Raw genomic sequence first — 23,530 nt, 5'->3', positions numbered from 1 at the left:
ACAGTATGGCTAATTTGCTTGACTAAGTTACAAATTTTCCATATTTAGGTTAGTTCATATCTTAGGAAATGATTTGGTTCGCAGTTCATTTGAACATTATTTCAGTCTGCGCTGGCAAATGTACAGGGCAGTAAATAAATTATAGGCCTCCTGCGCATTGAATAAATGATGAAGCCTGCAGCAAGTTGTTTCAATTTGCATGGAAAACATTACTGCTGAGTAAACTCACTGCGTAGGTACATTGTGGTGGAAGTACTAACGACATTGTAAAAAAAGGGAGTTTTACATTAAATAATAATTACATTTCCGTAATAATTTTAAAGTCAAAAGCAAATAAAGATGTGGTTCTCCGATTTACCATAAGGTGAGATGTATTTCTGCCTTCAACTTGCTGGATGGTTTAACTGGCAGGGAAGCTTTGGTGCCCATGGCTGCATTAGTTGAATGGATTCCAGATTCCTTATGAACGATCTTGGAATTCATCAATTAACTAGCTATTTAGGTGAGGTTTGTAAAATCCTTGGATTTGTAAAATAATACTTGTAATCCTTCCTTCTTCCACAGGATAGCACTGCAACTTCTAAAACGTAGTTGCTCTCAGTGGCACATATGGGTATTCAAATTGTGCAGCATTTGGAGGGTTGTACAGGCACATCACCATGTTTCAGACCAATAGTTCAGAGACTCCTGTCACACTCCGATACCCCCTCCCTTTTCCATGCTCCTGCCTGTTCCAGAAGTGTTGCTACTTTCCTCAGCCTGCCACAATGATTCACAAAGGGATGGGGATGGTGTTCACTCAATACAGGCTCTTCAAAGATGTGGTTTGAAGCTGAAATGTCAGTTTAGTACATGCACACATATGAATTAGCAGCAGGATTCACTTGGCTCCTTGAGCCTACTCTGCTATTCAGTAAGATCAAGGCTGGTTTGAATGTAACCTCTGCTTGGCAATGCTGTCTATCTCTGGTAATCTTTCATCTATCTGCCTCTGCCCTTTGAAGAAGAGAATTCCAAAGACTCATGACCTGCTGATTGAAAATATTTGATCTCATCTCTGACTTAATTTTTGTTTTCCAACAGCAACCTTTAGTTCAAAATTCTCCTACAAGAGTGATTATCCTCACCAGAACTGTCAAGACCGTTTAGAATCTGATATGTTTCATTTAAGTCACTTTTCTCTTTGCTAAATACCAGATACAAACCTATCTCATCTATCTTTCTTCATAGGACAGGCTGCACTTTCCAGGTATCAGTCCAGTAAGCTCTCTCTGCTTTGCTGCCAATGCATTTACATTCTTTCATAGAGAGCAGTACTGTACACAGTACACCAGATGTGGTCTCTTGTGACTGAAGCGTACCTCCGCCCTTTTGCATCCAATTCCCTTTTCACTAAAACCATTCGCATTCCATTGACATGCAGATTATTTGCTGTACTGACGTGTATCTGAGAAGCTCGGATGATAGAGGGTTATCCTGGAACTGTCCTCTTTGCTTGCCAATTTTCAGCTGTCAGGACAGCACATGTACTATTGAATATCAGGGCCTTGTCAAAGGCTCTTTCCATTATAAAGGAAAGACTATTCCACTTGTAAAGGTCATGCCATCCATTGGTTGAGTACTTAACACCATCTGCAAGATGGACACAGACTTAAGGGCCTGTCCCACTTGGCCGTCATTTGCGCCTCATTTATGCGTCATATGTAAAATAGGTTGACGCGTTGTGAAGCACGGGTAGCGTGTGGGTAGCGCGGGACGGGCACATGGAGAGGCGTGGAGGAGTGTGCAGTTGCACGCGGTATCGCATGCGCACGCTGACGCATTGGGTACGCACGCTGATGCATTGGCGTAAGCACACTGATGCATGGGCGTACGCACGTCTCACGTGTATCGCGTGGTGACGCATGGTTACCTCACCTTGCGTAACCATGTGTCGCCGCGCGCCGCAGGGTATTCTAATGATGTCACACGCACCAGACGGCATGATGACGCGTGATGATGCATAACGATGCGTCGACCTATTTTACATATGACGCGTAAATGAGGCGCAAATGACGACCAAGTGGGACAGGCCCTTTACACACCATCCTCACTTCAAAGATGGTATTGTTACCCAAATGCCATCTCCACTGCTACATTAGTATAGTTTAGTTCAGTTTAGAGATACAGTGCGGAAACAGGCCCTTCGGCCCACTGCCGACCAGCGATCCCCGCATATTAACAATTTGGTGACAATTTTACAATTATACCACGACAATTAATCTACAATCCTGTACGTCTTTGGAGTGTGGGAGGAAATTGGAGTACCTGGAGAAAACCCACGCAGGACATGGGGAGAACGTACAAACTCCATATAGACAGCAACCGTAGTCAGGATCGAATCCAGATATCTGCCGCTGTAAGGCAGCCACTCTACCACGGCACAAGTCTACCGTTGCACAACTCTACCGCCTTTGTTGGCTGAAGCTCCAGTGAAACATGACCTTAACATTCCTTCAGAATGATAACTGCAACCTGAAACTTATCCACATTACGAAAGGTGTTGGTTGCCTTGAATAAAGGTGGCTATACCTTTGGCCTGACCAGATATATCCCAGGATATTGGGGAGAGCAAGAGGAAAATTTGATGGGCACCATCACAGATTTTTGTCTCTTTGTTTACCATGGGTGAGGTACTGGAAGACTGGAATTGAATTGAATTAAATTTCCTTTATTGTCATTCAGACCTTTCAGTCTGAACGAAATTTCGTGCCTGCAGTCATACATACAATAATACAATAATAGACAACAGAACAGACAGTAAACACAAATTAACATCCACCACAGTGAGTCCACCAAGCACCTCCTCACTGTGATGGAGGCAAAAATCTTAGGGCTGCAGTCTCTTCCCTCCTCTTCTCCCTCTGCGCTGAGGCGATACCCCACCGGGCGATGGTGGATCAGTCCCGAGGCTCACCGAGCTCCGCGAACGGGCCGGTTCAAACACCGCGGCCCGGGGGTGGTCGAAGCTGCCGCCCTCCAGTCCAGCGGACGCAGCTGTTGACGACGTCGTCCACTGGCCAGCGGCCGAACCCCGGACTCAGGCCGCCGCCGCCAGAACGCCGTCTCAGCCACCGGAGCACCGTTCCAGCCCCGAGAGTGGCTAATGTTCTGCCTTCCTTTACGAAGGGTGCAAAGCCAAGCCAAACAACTATAGGGTGGTGGGATTAACATAAACGGTGGGAAAATTACTTGAAGGGATTCAGAAAGACCATTTGGAAAGGCAAGGACCGATTAAGATAGATAGCATGGCTTTGTGCATGGGAAATTGTGTCTCACAAATTAGTTGAGGTTTTTTTTGAAGAGGTGACCAAATCAATTGACAAGGGCAGGCTGATAGATGTTACCTACATGGACTTTAGCAAAGCCTTTGACAAGGTCACAAAGGGTAAGCAGGTCTGGAAAGTTAAACACATGTGCTTGAAGGTGAGTTAGCCAAATTATAGATGGGGACAAAGGAGTGTGGTGGAGGGTGGTTTATCAGATTGAAGGCCTGTGACCAATAGCGTGCTGCAGGGGTCGGTGCTGGTCCCATGATGTGCATCTTATATATATTAACAATTTGGATGAGAATACAGGTGGCAATGATGAGTAAGTTTTCAGATGACTCCAAAATTTGTGGTATACTGGACAGTGAAAAATGTTGTCTCAAATTACAAGATTATTCAGGTCAATTGGGAAACTGTAAAAGGTGGAATTTAACATACAAATTATGTATTTTGACAAACTAAACCAGGCCAGGACTTACACAATGAATGGCAGGGCCCTGGGTGTGTTGATGAACAGGGAGACATGGGTGTAGATCAATCATTATTGCTGATTTGATCCATGTCTGCTTTTGCTATTGCTAACCCGATCCGTAATACACATCGGGTTTCCACCATGCCATCTTGTGGAATGCGAGTAGCCATGCTATGACTTCGAGCCTACATTACATTACCTATGTATATGGTTCCTGTATGTATTCTGATTAAAGTACTTATTATGAAGTTTTATGACAATGTCAATAGTACTTTATACGTGGGTATCAGAAGTGCGATCGCGTGGAATATTGCGGAGATTGAGAAGATCTAAAAATACATAAGACCCGGATCTGCTGGTCTTCTCCTGGTCTGCCGGTCCATATGACTGGGGATACTCCGGACACTCCGGACTGCTGGTGATGTGCTTAAAGTCTCATTCTCTCGCAAAGTCCATAAAGCGCTGGCTCGTGAATTGTCCACCATTATCGGACAAGAGGGAGCGAGGCGCCCCATGGACTGAGAAGTGTCTTGCAAGTTTCTTGATGACGGCCGCTGAAGAGGTTGTGCGGAACAAGTCGATCTCGAACCACCAGGACCAAGTATTGTTTGATGTGCCAGTCAAAGATGTCGAAAGCCACGGTGGACCACGGCAGGTCAGGAACAGGGTGCTGCAAAATAAGTTATTTCTGTTGATGCGGCATCATGCTGTTGCACACAGCACAAGACTGCACCCTCCGGCGTATGTGATCCGACATAACAGGCCAGAAAAACATGCTCTTTGCTCATTGTACCGTTGCCTCGGAACCAGGATATCCTCTGTCTATGGCGCCAAAGTACTCCTGTTGGAGCGAAGCCGGGATCACTGCCTTGTGGCCCTTCATGATAACTCCATTTTCAATGGCAAGTTCGTCTTGGACAGGAAAGTAGGGCTGAACAGTAGGCAGAAGCAAATGCTGCTTGCTAGGCCATCCGTGATTGATGACTGAGGTGAGTATCTGTAGATGGCATGCTCTGCCGTGCGAGCCACCAAAGTATCCTGACGGGAAGGACGAATAAAGTCGACTGTCATAACATCAAAAGTGTTCATTTCAGCTACGTGATGGGCATTTGTCCTCCTGGGAGCGCGAGATAATGTGTCAGCCAGATACATGTGCTTACCCTGTTTGTAACTGAGAGTGATGTCGTACTTCTGGAGCTGCAGCATCATTCATTGCAGCCTCGCTGGAGCAGGATGTATAGGCTTGTTTAAAATGGAGACTAAAGGCTGCTGGTCAGTCTCTATGGTTACAGCCTTACCAAAGATGTAATCGTTGAATTTGACACATGCAAAGACCATCGCCAGCAATTCCTTCTCGATCTGAGCATACCTCGTCTCCATGTCCGTCATCGTTCTAGGAGCGTAGGCAACAGGTTTGCCATCCTGCAGGCACACAGCACCGAGGCCGTACTGGGATGCGTCGCAGGTCAAAGTGACAGGCTGATTGACATCAAAATAAACCAGGGAGGGCGACATCTGTTGTTTGAGTGTGTCGAAAGCACATTGCTGTCGTTCGTGCCATGTCCAGGCAGTGTCTTTGTGAGTAAACTGCCCCGGGGGAGCCGAGAGCTCGCTGAAGTTGGGAGTGAACTTCCCGAGGCAAGTAACCCTGCCCAGAAATCTCTGCAGGCTGGCAACATCTGTTGGCGCTGACATCTCACTGATAGTTGCAGTCTTGGAAGGATCTAAATGGCGTCAAGTTGGGAAAAGGGGAAGTACAACGGGATCTGGGGGTCCTTGTACATCAGTCTATGAAAGTAAGCATGCAGGTACAGCAGGCAGTGAAGAAAGCGAATGGCATGTTGGCCTTTATAATAAGAGGAATCGAATATAGGAGCAAAGAGGTCCTTCTGCAGTTGTACAGAGCCCTGGTGAGACCACACCTGTAGTATTGTGTGCAGTTTTTGTCCCCTAATTTGAGGAAGGACATTCTTGCTATTGAGGGAGTGCAGCGTAGGTTTACAAGGTTAATTCCCGGGATGGCGGGACTGTCATACGCTGAGAGAATGGAGCAGCTGGGCTTGTATACTCTGGAGTTTAGAAGGATGAGAGGATATCTCATTGAAACACATAAGATTGTTAAGGGCTTGGGCATGCTAGGGGCAGGAAGCACGTTCCCGATGTTGGGAGAGTCCAGAAATTAGTGCACTTTGTAATAAATCCTCTCACTGGCTTATCAAACTGTGGTTGCATTGTTCGCCGGCTCAGCGACTAATGTCCAGACAGACCCAAACCATTCTTCCTGTCTCAAGACACCTGCTTCACCACAAGTCTACGAGCCTCAGGTAGTTCAGGCACAGTTGCAACATAAAAGACTGACACAAAAGGCGGATTACGACCGTTCCAGTTGTCCTCTCCAACCGCTGACGGAGGGACAGACTGTCCGACTACAGACCTAGAAAGGATATGACCACATGGGCACAGTCAAAGTGGTGTGCGCGGAACCAATGTCCTATTTGAATCAATCGGATGGAGGTCTCTACAGACGCAACCAAAGACATATTCTACCGGTGAATGAGCCGGTGCCATCGAAGCAAGTTCGATACGATTGTGCGGATGACCCAGATGATGGGTTTTGGACAGAGGATGGATATGAGTGTTTAAACGATGGACATTTGACAGCAGACCGTGAGCGGTTCTGGGATCAGGACTTTGTGTCTCTACACCTGTGAAAGAACCGCCAGTGGGGCCGGTGTTGATGGTAAAATCTCCTGTAAGGCCTGTGGAGAAGTCCCCTGTGAAACCTGTGCTGGTTGAGTCATCGCCTGCTGAGAAACTCCCGGTGAAGGTTGTATCTATGGTGGTATCACCTGTAAAGAGTGCAGCTGAGGGGCTGTACCGAACGCGTGCAGGACCGGTCTGCAGGCCTGTGATAAGATACAGAGACTTTGTCTAGAGGTAGATCCTGGACTCTAACTAACTATAACTGACATTACTCATATTGCAACCTCTGCCGCTTCGCTGTAGATGATAGTTAGCTTTATATTCTTATATATTATGTATTTGCATGCTTGTATTTAGCATGGGCAAAAGCCTAAGGAGGAGGATGTAGATCAATTACTATTGCTGATTTGATCCATGTCTGGTTTTGCTATTGCTGACCCGATCCGTAATCCATGTTGGGTTTCCACCATGCCATCTTGTGGAATGCGAGCAGCCTTAAGTTTAAGCTACGACTCCGAGCCTACATTACCTATGCAAATGGTTCCTGTATGTATTCTTATTAAAGTAGTTATTATGAAGTTTTATGACAATGTCAATAGTACTTTATATGCTGGGGGTACTTATACTGTTCTCAAATTTGAAGAGTCATCTATTTAATTCTCGCAAATTCCCTCCATCCCAGATGGCCTTTCCTTGCACAGTTTCGTACAATACATAAGGAATCCATTTGGCCTATCTAGTCTTTGTCGGCGATCAGGGCAAAGATATAAATCGCATTCCCCCATTTATTTTCCTGCTCACTCACATGCCCATTAAAGTGCTCCCGATTCTTCCACCTCAACCCCTACACTTTGGGAAAGAACATGGGTGGAAACTGGGGCGGCCAGACAAAACTGATATGGTCACATAGGCAATGTGCAAACACCACACAGACAGCATGAAAGGTCAGCATGCAGCATGACTGAGGCAGAAAGACAACTGCAATTCCTCTGGAACCACTACAAGTAACTATGGAACCATTGTGGAGCAGGTTCTGGAACTTTTTCCCTGTAGCCCAGCAGGTGCCTATCCTATTCCTCTTTGAAAGTCCTGATTGATTCTGATTGCATTATGTGCAGTGAATTCCAGAATCTGTATCAGAATAGCCCTGACTATGCAACTGCTGGGACATTCATCTCAATGGAGAGGAAAGTCTAAGAGGGAGACAGGCTATTTACAGATAATTGACAATCTCTGAATTTCCCGAGTTAATTTAAACATGTTGATTTCAAATTGTTTTCTAGTCTTCTTACGTCTCAATTTAAGAAAACTTAAATATGTTTTATTCTCCACAGTTTTTAATAATATGTTTGGATGTTCACTGGCTATCACAGTACTTCTGTGGGATTTATGTTCACTCACCGATAAGATTGGATTTACTGAGGAAGTTTTCAGCAGGGAATCCATTCTGTCAGGTAGGTAAATGGTGAGCTTAGTTGGTCATTTACTTGGCGGAAATTCCAGCTCATTATTTCAGGTGATTTTGCTAATTCACCTCAATATAATGCTGATCAACATTGTTGAATTATTCACAGGAATCGCCAGGATAAGCCTGCTCTGCCCGCTGGTACCTTGCTAGAAGCTCTGCATTTGCTCGACAAGGCGGCACGGTGGCGTAATGGTAGAGTTGCTGCCTTACAGCTCCAGAGACCCCGGTTCAATCTTGACCATGAGTGCTGTTTGTATGGAGTTTGTACATTCTCCCCGTGACCCACGTGGGTTTTCTCCGAGATCTTCGTTTTCCTCCCACACTCCAAAGACGTACAGGTTCATAGGTTAATTGGCTTGGTATAAATGTAAATTGTCCCTCGTGTGTGTAGGATAGTGTTAATGTGTGGGTATCACTGGTCGGTGTGGACTCGGTGGGCCGAAGGACCTATTTCTGCTCTGTATCTCTCAACTAAACTAAACTACGAGAGAAATGGGAGGAATGCATCGGGCCAGATAGTGATGTACTTATTGCAGTAGGAGTCCAAGATAGACCCTTCCCACTAAAGGTACATGACATCTTCCCTTCTCTGGCCTCTTTCCACCGAGTCTACCATGCTTTCCTGGTTGGTGCATGAATCATCCTGAAGCCTGCTATGGTCTCTACGTAGCCTACTCCTCGTCTTCCATGGAAGTGGGTGAGCAGAAACTACTAATAGCCCTCGACCAACACTGTGATAAATCTGCAGACACAAGAAAGAGCAAATGCTGGAATCTTGAGCTATAACAAAGTGTTGGGGAGAACTCAGTGGATTATGTACCATCTCAAGTCAAGTCAAGTTTATTTGTCACATACACATACGAGATGTGCAGTGAAATGAAAGTGGCAATGCTCGCGGACTTTTGTGCAAAAGACAAACAACCAAACAAACTATAAACACAATCATAACACACATATTCTTTTACATAATAAATAATGGAAGGAAAAACGTTCGGTAGAGTTAGTCCCTGGTGAGATAGGCGTTTACAGTCCGAATGGCCTCTGGGAAGAAGCTCCTTCTCAACCTCTCCGTTCTCACCGCATGGCAATGGAGGCGTTTGCCTGACCGTAGCAGCTGGAACAGTCCGTTGCAGGGGTGGAAGGGGTCTCCCATGATTTTATTTGCTCTGGAGTTGCACCTCCTGACGTATAGTTCCTGCAGGGAGGCAAGTGAAGTTCCCATAGTGCGTTCGGCCAAACGCACTACTCTCTGCAGAGCCTTCTTGTCCTTGGCAGACCAATTCCCAAACCAGATGGTAATGTTCCCGGACAAGATGCTTTCCACCGCCGCTGCGTAGAAGCACTGGAGGATCCTCGGAGACACTCTGAATTTCCTCAATTGCCTGAGGTGGTAAAGGCGCTGCCTTGCCTTACTCACGAGTGCTGAGGCGTGTGATACCCATGTCATATCCTCTGAGATGTGGTCTCCCAGATATTTAAAACAGTTCACCCTATCCACAGGATCCCCATTTATCCTCAATGGAGTGTACGTCCTCGGATGAAGTGCCCTCCTAAAGTCCACGATCAGCTCCTTCGTTTTTTTGATGTTCAAGAGGAGGCTGTTGTCCTGACACCAGAGTGCCAGATCAGCCACCTCCTCCCGGTAGGCCTTCTCATCGTTGTCTGAGATCAGGCCCACCACCACAGTGTCATCAGCAAACTTAATTATTGAGTTGGAGCTGAACCTAGCCACACAGTCATGTGTGTACAGGGAGTACAATAGGGGGCTGAGGACGCAACCCTGGGGCGATCCTGTGCTCAGGGTGAGGGACTTCGATGTATTCCCTCCCATCTTGACTACCTGGGGCCTGGCGGTGAGAAAGTCCAGGACCCAGACACACAGGGAGGTGTTGAGCCCCAATTCCATTAGCTTCCCGGCCAGTCTGGTGGGGACTATCGTGTTGAAGGCTGAACTGTAGTCTATGAACAGCATCCTCACGTAGCCCCCCTTCTGGCTATCCAGATGAGAGAGTGGTGTGCAAGACCTGGGAGACCGCATCGTCCGTGGATCTGTTCGGACGGTATGTGAACTGCAACGGGTCCATGTTCCGAGGGAGGAAGGCGCAGATGTGTTTCTTCACCAGCCTCTCAAAGCATTTCATGACTACCGAGGTAAGGGCCACCGGACGGTAGTCATTCAGACAGGCTGGGGTGGCATTTTTTGGTACCGGTACAATGATGGATTTTTTGAAGCAGGCAGGGACCACGGACTTGTCCAGGGAGAGGTTGAATAATGTAGTGAGCACTGGAGCTAGCTGCGTAGCACAGGACTTGAGTACTTGCCCCGAGATGCCATCGGGGCCTGCAGCTTTTCTCGTGTTCACCCGTGTCAGAGCCCTCCTCACGTCGTGCTCGGACAGCGAGAATGTGTGCACATTCCTCCCTTCAGCTTCGGTAGCCAGCCCGCTGGCGGTATTGTCGATAGTCGGCAGTCCTGGGGTGGTGTTGCCCTTCTCGAAACGAGCGTAAATGCTGGAGGGAATGAACAGATGACGTTTCAGGTCGGGGCCCTTCTTCAGATTCAGTCCATCCATTAGTTCGAAAAAGATCCCGACTCGAAACATCGTCTGTCCATTCCCTACAGAGTTGCTGCCTGACCCGCTGAGTGCCTCTAGCACTTTGTGTTTTGTGCTGTATCTAACTTTAAATACAATACTTACAGTTATCGGGCACACCTTATTATCACCTATTTAATGTCTATATATTACACAGGTATGTCAAATAATACACAAGGAACTACATGTCACAATAAACAAAACTTCGAAGGACCATGAATAAAATTAAATTGGGGTTAGTATTCCCTTTGTAGTGGATACGTAAGGATTTTCCAAAAATAAGACTTTGCCTTTCAAATATGTTCTTTCATTTTAAACTCTACTGACCAGGGCCTGAAAGGTTAGAGGTGTGTATGGTACCATTTCCTAAGGAATTTATAGTTGCTTAAACAAGTCTGGATTAAGTTGTGGACAACCTAAAGGTTGACTTAACCCTAAAGTCCAAAGCAATTTCAGATCACTGCATTCAACTTAAAATATATTGTCTGGGCCAAGACAAGACACCTCATAATGCTATCATATTGTTTTAAATATCATTTCCACATATCCATGGAAACTGAAGGCACTGGTACATCCCTGCTGCTCTTTTCATAAATTCATACACAGCTATCCAGAATTGACTTGGGATATTTTTACAAAAGCCATTCTGATGGTTAATTTTCTGACGTGGAATGAAATCAGTTGCTACAGCTCCAATGCTTCAAAAAGCAATTTTCCTGGTTGAAAGGTTTTTTGTATTCATTGCAGAATTCAGCCACCTGGGTCCATTTTTGGTAGAACACATTCCTTTTATGAAACTCTCTCAAATTTAAATGAGCTCTGAACAATATATGGACTATATCTCTCAGAGAATGACATTAGTCTTGCTTCTGTTCAACCTGCTTTAATGATCCTGGATAGAGCCATATTGGAAAGGGCACACAATCATATTTCAGGCCATCCACCTGAAATTGGCATTTGTCACCTGAATTGTATGCGCAAATGTTCAACAGAGGTTTCAAGCCCTTTTACTGATATAGTTTGCAATTAATCACAGGCTTTGCTTTATCCAGTTTGTACAGTATTTAAATTGATGCCGAGCAGGCTCCCTCCCAAAAGCAAGCTTAAGTATTTTTACAACTCATCTGAATGCATAATCCTTCATAGGTAATATTGGTTGTTAATAATAATGGCTATATTAAGTCAGTACCTCTTTAAAAGTTAAACCATGTGTCCCAAAGCTCTCTGCAATGCAGCAAGAATGTTTTGTGTTGGAAATTCCAAAACCTTTTCTCCCTTTGCTGAAAGTGAGTGCAGGGAAGGCTGTCCTGACACTTGCTTTCACTTTCTTTAAAAAACTATGGCATACCAAGGTAACTTTTTTGCAGCAATGATCCTGGATAGATACCTTCATTTAAAAAAATGTTTTGACTTTTATAATTAGTTTTAAAAAGGCCTAACTATTGAATATTTTCTAATAATTTAGAGAGAGTGGAGAGGAGAGGAGAGAGAGATGGAGAGGGGGAGAGAGTGGGGGAGTGAGAGGGGAAGGGAGAGAGACTAAAATTTGGTGTCAGAATCAAATAAAGAAACTGAAATTTAGATTAAAAATGTCACAAAGCATTGGAGTAATTCAACCAGTCAGGCAGTATCTCTGTAGAATATGGATAGGTGATGGAATTTAGATAGCCTGTCTATAACAGAATGTGAATGTGACGTGATCCCTCCCAGTTGAGATAATCTGTAGAAGTCCACTGAGAATCGACAAGCTGTGGGATTCAATTCAAATAGTACAGGATTGCCTGAGCTACTGGTTTTCCGACCAAATAATTTAACAAAATAAGTGAGAATGAGTACATACTGAGCCAGCAATAGCAGATAATGAACCGTAGATGGAAATAGTTACTTTCTCTCATTGGTCACTAGGGAAAGAATTGGAGCCAAACTATAAAGCCTTCAAATGGAGAACGCTTTAAATGCATTACCAGCACATTTCAACCCATTTAAAGGAGTAGGGAAATTCCATGAACACTTTCTTAATGATATCATGATTCTAAGATAATTGAAGTTTCACAGACTTGCTCAGCAGTGACTGGACACATGTAAAATCCAAGAGACCAGCCAGAAGTAACGGCTACTACAAGGGTAGAATTAACTCATGAAAATGCTTACACCCCGCTAGCAATGTTGGGTGGTCGATAACAACACAAAGTATAATGGGTGGCACGGTGGCAAAGTGGTAGAGTTGCTGCCTTATAGCACTTGCAGCGCCGCAGACCCAGGTTCGAACCCGACTACGGGTGCTGTCCGTACGGAGCTTGTATGTTCCCCCCATGACCTGTGAGGGTTTTCTCGGAGATCTTCGGTATCCTCCCACTCTCCAAAGACATACAGGTATGTAGGTAAATTGGCTTGGTAAATGTAAAACTTGTCCCTAGTGTGTGTAAGATAATGTTAATGTGCAGGGATCGCTGGTCGGCATGGATCCGGTGGGCCGAAGGGCATGTTTCCGCACTGTATCTCTAAACTAAACTACAAGGAGTGAAGCATAAGGCAAAAGAGAGAAAGGATAAAGTATGGCCAAGGTTTGTTAGAAATTACAGTTTTTGTGGATGACTTTAGGTAGACAAAAAAGAAGCTTCGCAAATGGGAAAAAGTTTGTCCAATGAGTATTAAAGAATCATTTCTACAAATATTACATAATGAAGAGACATCAAAAGTTAATAGAGCAAAAAAGATGAATTATGCAAGGATACGGATATAATCTGAATTCCGAATATTGCATTAATCACTTTCACAGTGGCACAGCCCTTGACCACAGTTTGAAGAAGGGTCTGACCCGAAACGTCACCCATTCCTTCTCGCCACAGATGCTGCCTGTCCCGCTGAGTTACTCCAGCATTTTGTGTCTGCCTTTGACCACATCTCATCTTTATCTCAAACCTCTGCTCTCAACTTCTCTTCCTGCACTAAACAAGAAGAGATTTCTGTTGATTCTCATCTTCAACCTTAACCGTTTTTGCATTCAATGGATTATCCTTCACAATATCCAACATCTCCAACAAGGTCCCATCACCAGACACAGATTTCTCTTCTCTCCCCATCACCATTCACAATTCCTGCATGAATTCTTGCAATTCCTATTGTCCTGCAAGAACTCCATTCCATTCTCCACTTTTCCATCCCCGCCAATCATTCCCCATTTTATGGGACTTGCTAGCAACCACAGCAAATGCACCACCCTTGAATTCAATCAGTCTTTCCACATGAAGCAATGATTCACTTGCCTTTCTTCCAATCCAGCACATTGCCTTTGGTGTAGCAATGTGGTTTCCTCAATAATGGAGAAACCAAATGCAAGTTGGATGATTGTTTTACTGGGCATCTGCATTCAATCCACAGGAGTGACCATGTTTTTCTTGTCCCCTATTACTTTAATTCACCACTCCATTGGAACTTCCCTATCTGCACTCTCCGGCACTGTTATGAGGTCCAATGCAAGCTTGAAGAACAGCAGTTTTTCCTCCATCTGGGCAAAGAGACTCCATATTAAGATCTCCTAACATTGACGATTCACCCTTTCTCTCTGACTGTATCAGAACCAGTCTGCCACCACTTTTGCACAGTTTTGCTCTCTCCTTATAGTCTGGCCTGCCGGAAATGTCCCACAGGCTTGTGTGTCCCACAGGTTACCCAGACAAGTCTAACTACCACTTGAAATCATTTGATTTCACCCCAACAGAGATACTCCCTTTGTTTTACAAATCCCTCTCCTACTATTTCTATGACTGAATACGAACTTTCTTTATTCCATTCCAGTTTGGAAGAAACTGTAGGATGTGCCACCAACCATGTAGATCAAGAATACCACAGTTCAAGCCCTGAGGGGAAATTAGGCAGAAGGATAGTCTGTCAATTTAAGTATTTGGAAATCTCTGTGCCAGAGTAAAGTATATAGTGACTAAATTGTTTTAGATGCTTGTTTTTACCTTGCTTTATTTTCACTCTTAAATTGAGCAATATATGATTGCTTTATTTTTCATGTTCTGCTACTTTAAGGGCTACATTATGTAACTCAATTCTTTATCAGGCTCGTATCACTGTCAACCTCTCTTGCATTAAAAAACTACCCTTGTAGTCCATTTGAATTACTGACTACCTGCAGTGTCTAAGTGGGAGATAATGAGATAGTGTGGGAGCTGGAGGAGCCTGATGCCCGAACCAGCTGCTCCTGCTCCTTGGCCCATGGCTAGCAGGCAGTCTCAAGGGCTGCATCAGCCAGTGGCAGGTCATAGGTTACAAGCAAGTTGTGTCAGCTGTCCTCTACAGTTGCATGCAGCATGATAAGTATCTGCAGTTTCTTGCACTTTGGCCACGATCCAATATTTCGGCCTTCAAACTGAAATTTCAGCTGACTGAAATTAAAATCCAACGTTTCTAAAGCAATCGTGAAATAAACTGGTGCAGAGCCCCGCAAGATATGGTGGAAATTTGTCCAATGCACTCATGACGTCAATCAGACATTGCAAACTGTCATTACATGGGTTGTATAAGCAAAACATCAACAGGATGTATAGAGGGGACAGGGTACAGGATTGAAACAGCATAATGAATATTCAATGTAGATTAATAAAGGAACTCGACAATGCAATTGGATATACAATATTATCTTGCTAAAATAAACTAGGTAACGATGATAACATATTTAAAGGTTTATATAAATGATTGCTATCTGTCTGTCTGTCTGTCTGTCTGTCTGTCTGTCTGTCTGTCTGTCCAAAAAACAAGATTTACCCAATATATATAAACCTATAAATGTGTTAATATCATAGCTGTCTGATTTTTTAAAAATTTAGCAAGATTACTACACACACACACAAAGAATGTTGTATCAAGTTAGTCTTTTGGAAAATGGATGGAGCGTATATATTTTGATTGTACATTGAATTGATTATTATGGAAAAGTGATTTTTATTGCATGGAACCTTTTTTACAGATTAGCCACTGTAATAACCTATCAAGTTCAAAATTGATCACAGAGTTCGTAAAACAAAATGCCTTATTTACTGCAGTCCAATAAATTGGCAGATTTTCAAATAAGAGAGCAGTGTTTTTCCCTGGATATTAGAGTCTTGCAAAGAAATAAAGCGGAACAGACATATAAAATCAAACAATTAGTCAGTAGGGTACTCTCTGAATTCTGTACACATTCACATTTCTCATTACACTTCAAAGGTGGTTTACTCCATTATGGAACAGGTCAAATGTCAACAAATCATCCAAAAGATTGTGCTGTTCCATGAAAATAATAATCATCAGAGGGGAAAACAGTAAAATGATAATTAACAATAAAAGCTAAGTGGAGGCTTGTAAAATCACATAAAATGTTCTGCAAGCTGATTATAGAGCACAAGAGTCGGAATCAATTGCATGTAGCTTGAGAAGGTAATGGATATATTGTGTGTACCTGATCTCACATTTTGCAAACGAACCAGTTGAATCCTTTCCACAATTACCATACGGATCACCCGCTGAGTTTACTCTTTCAAAACAGATTCCCGGGGCAGGTTTGGCACCTAAAGAGTTGAACAATTAGACTTCAGATTTTAGACTTTAGAGATACAGCATGGAAACAGGCCCTTCAGCCCACTGAGTCTGCGCTGACCAATGATCACCCTGTACACTAACACTGTCCAATGCACAAGGGATAATTTACTATTTTACCAAAGCCCATTTAGCCCACAAACCTGAACGCCTTTAGAGTGTGGGAGGAAACTGGAACACCCGGGGATAACCCAAGAGGTCACAGGGAGAACGTACAAACTCTGTCTAGAGAGCATCTGTAGTCAAGATCAAACCTGGGTCTCTGGTGCTCCAAGGCACCACCATACCCCCCCCCCCCCCTCCCACCAACAAAATATGGACACAGGCTTGAAAGGTAAATAATGAAAATACTAATATTGTGTTTCTTTTAATTTTCCATAAAGGCAGGATTAATGAGAGTATGAAAGAATGGTGTTCATCTGATTTTTTTTTTAACATAATGTACCCAGTAACAATATTTCATAAAGCATAACAGGTGACTGAATAATACCTGGGGTAGCTTCTTATATGTATAGAGTAATATACAGTCATAACTAACCAGCTGAAGTAAATTGGTTGTTGACATAAATCAAACAATTCTAACCTCAATTTCATTCCAAAGCAGTGCGCACTGCAGGCTTTCCTACAGGTGAACTCAATATTCCTTCCTGCACACAAGTGCCTTTTTGCAGACACTCTCCATCAGCCGTGAGAGCAGAATGCTCCTGTGCCAAAAGCCAATGGCTGAACAGCTTTATGAAGAGCAAGGAAAACTCATCGCTGACAGGGGTAAGTCAGGGCTGGGCATCTGGAGGTCCTTGAGGCACCCCAGCTGTGATTTACATGGGCAGAGATAATGACCTCCAACAACCAAGAACAGCTTGTTTGTTTGTGTGAGGCATAATGGCAATCATTGAACTGTTTTTCTCTATGATGCAAATTGACTTCAGTTTTATCAGGGGCCCCAGTTGCCACATTCGTTTAAATGAAACTTGATGTCAAGATTACTGGAGGAATATGGGTCAAATGTAGGCAAATGGGACTAGGCCAGAAATCAGCTTGGTTGACATGACATGGCGGGCCGAGTGGCCTGATTCCTTGCTGAATAGCCCTATGTCTCTATGACACTCTTGTCTCATATCTGGACTATGCCTTTTGATCCATGTTTGTGTTAATGTGTGGAGCTGTGGTCCTGCAGATTATTGGGATTAAGTGCTGCATTACAGCAATGTTAATGTCACCTTCTATAACTTTGCTTCAATTCAAGTGTAGACTGATTGAGTGGTATTGGACTGGATTGGATTTATCGTGCTTTTTGTAAATGAACCTGTTCAATGTTTCCACAATGTTGGGTTGATTACAGTGTGGTAATGGCACTGGAAAAGCTTGACTGGAGAATGGATCGTTACTCCTACATCTCCTATCTTGTCTGGTGCCAGATTCATTGTTGTGTTCAGTATATCAAACGATTTCACAAGATAAAACTGAGTTTGGGACATCCATTCACTACTTCTGACTGAAGATGGTTGTGAATGCTTCAGCCTTGTGTTTGAAGGAGATGTTTGACTACCACGATTCATTACCAACAGTTGTAAGACTCCAAAGCTTTGGTCCGATTCTTTTGTTATAAAATCACTTAGCTCTGCCTGTGGTCTTCATTGAGTCAGGGTTGATTCTGTGGTTTGTTGGTGATGGTAGGGTGAGGTATACATGAGACCATGAGGATATTCATTGTGATGGCTGCCAGGTGTGTTTTGAGTCTTGTCGAGATCTTTTTGTATGCAACTGTGGACTGAATTATTTTCTGGGGAGTTGTAAATAGAATTGAAGGTTGCACAATCATTAACACTATTTAGAACAATTTGATCATGTATTGGACTGAATAGAAAATAGGTGCAGGAGTAGGTCATTCGGCCCTTCGAGCTAGTACTGCCATTCACTGTGATCATGACTGTAGTTGAGAATTGAACATGTAAACAGAATGTTGCCTTGACATATACACAACATCATAAAGTGTCAGATTATTAATAGCATTCCAGCTTTGAATTTGAATACATTCCAAAGAGAACTCAATAATAGGATTTTCTTGCAGTATTATAGATAGATTTTAGTAATCATTATCTACCTGGTCCCCACAGAGTAATACACTGTTGCTCGTGAGTCTGACAAATTCCATTGTAACAGTAGCCATCTTTCTTATGACAGGGTTGCCCATCGTGTAGATATACATTGGCTGGACACTGTGCATTTGTTCCAGTACAAAACTCAGGCAGATCACAAGAATTGCTGGAATCTCTGCAGGGGGTTCCTGGAGGTTTCAACTGCAAAGCACATAAAAAAATAAAATGTTAAATGATTCAAAGGGTTTGATGTTACAGTGATCCTTATGAAGCTATGACAACAGCATGATACCCTGTTCTGCAATAGAAGTGAAAAATGCAATAGATTGCAATATTTTCACTTAAAATGAATTTAATCAATATTTTACATGAAGTAAAAACCTGCTGAATTCAGGAATTTTCGTCAGGAAAGCAAGCCAGTTGATCATACCTTGTCAAATCTATACGTCGCTTTTGTCATGCTAATATGCGTGATCTGAACTGTCACTTGAAATGATGTAGTAAGTTACTCTGTTGTATTAAAACATGTTTATGTGGCATTTCTATATCACATAGGCGTGATATAAGAATCTCATCACCTTCACAAATTAGTCAGTGATATAACAATGAATGCTGGCCTTACCAATAACTCATACGCCCAAAGTATATTAAAATATATAAGCGTACTGATTATTATGGGGCTAATGTATAATGGAGGGGAAAAGGTAAATAACCATAATGGAAACTGTCAGAGAAAACTCTCGTATAGATGCCGTTCTTTTTGGAAAAGCCTAAATAACCCACAGGATGTGAACTTACTGTGGGATACAGCGTGGAAACAGGCCCTTCAGCCCACTGAGACCCCACCGACCAGCGTTCACTCTGTACACTAGCACTATTCAACACACTAGGGACAATTTACAATTTACAGAAGCCAATCAACATACAACCCTGTATGTCTTTGGTGTGTGGGAGGAAACAGGAACACCTGGAAAAAATGCACACTATCACAGGGAGAATGTACAATCTCCATACAGACAGCACCCGTAGTCAGGATGAATTCACGCTTTGACAGGGAGAATACTGATGTGCCTTCCCGATCCCCCATTCGCTGTGATGGCATTTCAGCCTCAGTCTCAGTCACAGAGGCCGATGTCAGGAAATCCTTCAGAGGGGTGAAACCCCGAAAAGCACCTGGACCTGATGGTATACCCGGTCGTGTTCTAAAAACCTGTGCGAACCAACTGGCGGGAGTTTCTACGGACATTTTCAACCTCTCACTTCTGAGGTCTGAGGTCCCCACCTGCTTTAAAAGGGCATCAATTATACCGGTGCCCAAGAAGAGTAAGGTGACGTGCCTCAATGACTATCGACCAGTGGCACTAACGCCGGTGGTGATGAAGTGCTTTGAGAGGTTGATCATAGAGCAAATCAACTCCTACCTCGACAAAAACCTGGACCGACTGCAGTTCGCATACCGCCACAACAGATCAACGGTGGATGCGATCTCGCTGGCCCTCCACTCCGCACTGGACCACTTGGACAACAAAAACCCATATGTCAGGCTGTTATTCATTGATTACAGCTCGGCATTTAACACAATCATCCCCTCCAAACTGGTTACCAAACTCGCAGAACTGGGTCTCTGCGCATCCCTCTGCAACTGGATCCTCGACTTCCTCGTCCACAAACCACAGTCTGTTCGTATTGGTGGAAATGTGTCAGCCTCGATAACAATCAGCACGGGAGCACCTCAAGGCTGCGTGCTCAGCCCCCTGCTGTACTCACTCTATACCCATGACTGCGTAGCGAACCACAGTGCGAACTCCATCATCAAGTTCGCTGACGACACCACTATTGTGGGGCGTATCACTGATGGGGATGAGTCAGAGTACAGAAGAGAGATCGAGCAACTGTCCATATGGTGCCAGCGCAATAACCTGGCCCTCAACACCAGCAAAACCAAGGAACTGATTGTGGACTTTGGAAGGAGTAGGAGGGGGACCCACAGCCCCATTTATATCAACGGGTCGATGGTTGAAAGGGTCAAGAACTTCAAATTCCTGGGCGTGCACATCTCTGAAGATCTTTCCTGGTCCGAGAACACTAACGCAATTATCAAAAAAGCTCATCAGCGCCTCTACTTCCTGAGAAGATTACGGAGAGTCGGATTGTCAAGGAAGACTCTCTCTAACTTCTACAGGTGCACAGTCGAGAGCATGCTGACTGGTTGCATCGTGGCTTGGTTCGGCAATTTGAGCGCCCTGGAGAGGAAAAGACTACAAAATGTAGTAAACACTGCCCAGTCCATCATCGGCTCTGACCTTCCTTCCATCGAGGGGATCTATCGCAGTCGCTGCCTCAAAAAGGCTGGCAGTATCATCAAAGACCCACACCATCCTGGCCACACACTCATCTCCCTGCTACCTTCAGGTAGAAGGTACAGGAGCCTGAAGACTGCAACAACCAGGTTCAGGAATAGCTACTTCCCCTCAGCCATCAGGCTATTAAACCTGGCTCGGACAAAACTCTGATTATTAACAACCACTTTCTGTTATTTGCACTTTACCAGTTTATTTATTCATGTGTGTATATATTTATATCATGGTATATGGACACATTTTTCTGTTTTGTAGTAAATGCCTACTATTTTCTGTGTGCTTAAGCAAAGCAAGAATTTCATTGTCCTATACAGGGACACATGACAATAAACTCACTTGAACTTGAATCCTGGGTTTCTGGCGCTGTAAGGCAGCAACCCTATCATTGTGCCACTGTGCTGCCCAATGTGCCGAAGTGAGTTTAGGCTCAGAGCTTTTAAGCTACTTTTGGCAGCATTCATTCTTACCCTTGAAAATCCCAAGTAAGATGCTCCTGATTGTAACACTGCTGGGGATTCACAGAAACTGATCAGAAAATCTTCCGTCAGACCAGAAGACATGTGGAACTCCTTCCCTTTCCACCTGCTGTGGTATCAGTGCGGACAGACTGGTGAAATAGTTCCTCTCTCATTTTGCATTCCCAGTTAAATCTGGCCCAGGTAATTATCATTTCAGAAATGACTGAGTCAGACTAATCAATAGGTTTACAGAAAATGCTGAAATACTTTCACATTCCTCGACCAGCAGAGGGCCTCATGTGGTAGTAATGCATGTTAAAATCTTGAAAATATTTTCCTATCTCTTTTCAATTACAGATAAATCTTGCACACATCTTGCAAGATTTCTATATGTGGTACCTGTGATTAAAAACCCTTTCTGGTGTCAACATAAAGGTGAAACAACACCATTAGCAATCACTAGCCCAATTAAAACATACTCATGCCAATTAGCTATTTATAATGTTAAAATGAGCAACGAATAAGTTAATTTAAACTATTTATCCTTGCCTACTGCCTTATGAGCTTTATCTACACATTCTCATCAGCAGTGAGAGGGAAAATGGCTATGTTTTCACGTGGCTCCAACCCAGGCTTGTATCTGGTCTCCCATTGGCATTTGGCCAAACTGGTACATGATCAGATACATCATGCAGCTTTAAGTGTTAGTCTCATCTTGAACTAGAATCCAGAAATGTAAGTGCCATCAGAATAGTGGAGGCAGCTGCCGTGTAAAAGTCTGACTAACAATTTTATGAATAAACAATTTGGTAATATTAACATTAAATCATGAAATGGCATTTAATGAAACCAAATGAGGAAGCTGTGATGAAAAATCATTGCAGATGCTAGAAATATGAAAAAGGAAAGAAGATGAAAGATAGGTCAGGGTAGAATCTGAGGAGTGGAAGAAGCTGTTTAGTCGATGTTACAGTGTTAACTCCATCATCATGATGGGAAGATTTGAGACTTGGATACCATTTAAAAAGGAACATCACAGTAGAAAAGAAGACTGGAGAATTTCTGATGATCAGTTTCTGTGAATTCCCAGCAGTGTTGAAATCAGGAGCTTGCTACTTGAGATTTTCAAGGGTAAGTTCTTGAGCCAAAGACAGAGACTCGTTGAATACTATTGCCGGGTGATGACTTCGCTCATTCCATTACGCTTTGTCTTTGGTTAATGTCACTTCAATCATTGAAACATTTTCTGTTTCCTGGCAAGTTTGAAACACCGTCCTATTTCTTTTCTTCTGATTTTTTGTTCCTCCTTTCTAATGATTTTTCTTTTCTAAAAAATGCTTTCTCGTGACCAGGTCTTTCAGTGCTAAAAGAGGTCCTTAGGCTTGAAATGTCAACTTATTTTTCTCATGGATACTGCCTTTGCTCTTGCATATTCCCAAGATGGAGATGACATTTGTTCACAATGATAAGCACACAATAAATAGTTTGTTATTCATCAGGGCCCATTTTTTGTTTACTTTTTATTTCACATCTTTTTCCATTGAAAAGCTCATTTCTTTTCAGTTTACTTCGATTTTCAAAAGAAACAAACAGACACTCCTGAAGGTAGCAGGACAGTTTAGTTTAGTTTAGTTTAGTTTAGTTTAGTTTAGTTTAGTTTAGAGGGATGGCAGGAAAACAGGCTATTTGGTCCACTGAGTCCAAGCCGACCATCAATTACCAGTTCTATGCAGGCCTTCTCATAGATGAACTGCCCAGGCCAATTTCAATTTTAGAGCCCCCCAAACCAAGATCAAGCAGAGGCTCCTCAATTTTAGAGGCCCCCAAATCAAGATCCCTTTGAAGCAGACAGGCATGAGGCCCATGCCAAATGGCACTCGTCCCCCCCCCCCCCCCCCCACCCTCCTCTGATAAGGCCTGGTTCTATGTCCTGTACAGGAGGGGCAATTTACAGACCAATTAATCTATAAACATGCATGTCTCTAGGATGTGGGAGGAAACCAGAGCACCCGGAGAAAGCCCACAATTTCACAGGGAGATCATACAAACTCAGCATGGTTAAGCAGCTTTTTCACGGGGCGACTTGACGCAAGAGTTAACCAGAGTTTAACATCGTGGGAACCTCGTGCGATAACAGTACGGCATTCGTGGACCACCGTGGACCACCGTGGCGCTAACGGCAGGTAATCGTGTAACTTGGTGACTCGGGAGAAAATTCAAGCAAGTTTGAATTTCTCCAAGAGTGACTTGTACACTTGTGGTTGAGCATTGCAACATTATATGAACGTAGTGGCCAGTGCGATATCCGTGCGATATCCGTAATAACTCTTGCGGTTACCGTGGGAACTCCTGCGAACGGTGAACCCGGAAGCTGGACAGAGGGGACAGAAGGTGAGTAAAAATTGTCTTCTGTGGGATTGAATTTAAAAAATAAAGATTTGCATCCGCATATGGACATCAACTTATTCATGAGTTATGTTAATGA

The 23,530-nt window shown here is 43.6% G+C and overlaps 1 protein-coding gene across 2 annotated transcripts in view; it reads right to left on the bottom strand.

The window, feature by feature from the left end:
* The window catches only part of adam12 (ADAM metallopeptidase domain 12), a 332,398-nt gene that overhangs the window by 25,568 nt on the left and 283,300 nt on the right, over nucleotides 1-23,530 (bottom strand). For both annotated transcript variants that reach the window (XM_033033702.1, XM_033033703.1), the window contains exons 14-15: nucleotides 18,233-18,428; nucleotides 15,992-16,100 (exon numbers count right to left, since the gene is read on the bottom strand). In XM_033033702.1, the coding sequence (XP_032889593.1) occupies nucleotides 15,992-16,100; nucleotides 18,233-18,428 (305 nt within the window). The remainder of the gene's footprint in view (nucleotides 1-15,991; nucleotides 16,101-18,232; nucleotides 18,429-23,530) is intronic.

The sequence above is a fragment of the Amblyraja radiata genome, chromosome 15 (genome assembly GCF_010909765.2).
Source record: "Amblyraja radiata isolate CabotCenter1 chromosome 15, sAmbRad1.1.pri, whole genome shotgun sequence".
Classification (NCBI taxonomy): domain Eukaryota; kingdom Metazoa; phylum Chordata; class Chondrichthyes; order Rajiformes; family Rajidae; genus Amblyraja; species Amblyraja radiata.
Note: the sequence above shows the minus strand (reverse complement) of the source record. Positions and strands in the feature narration are given on the sequence as shown.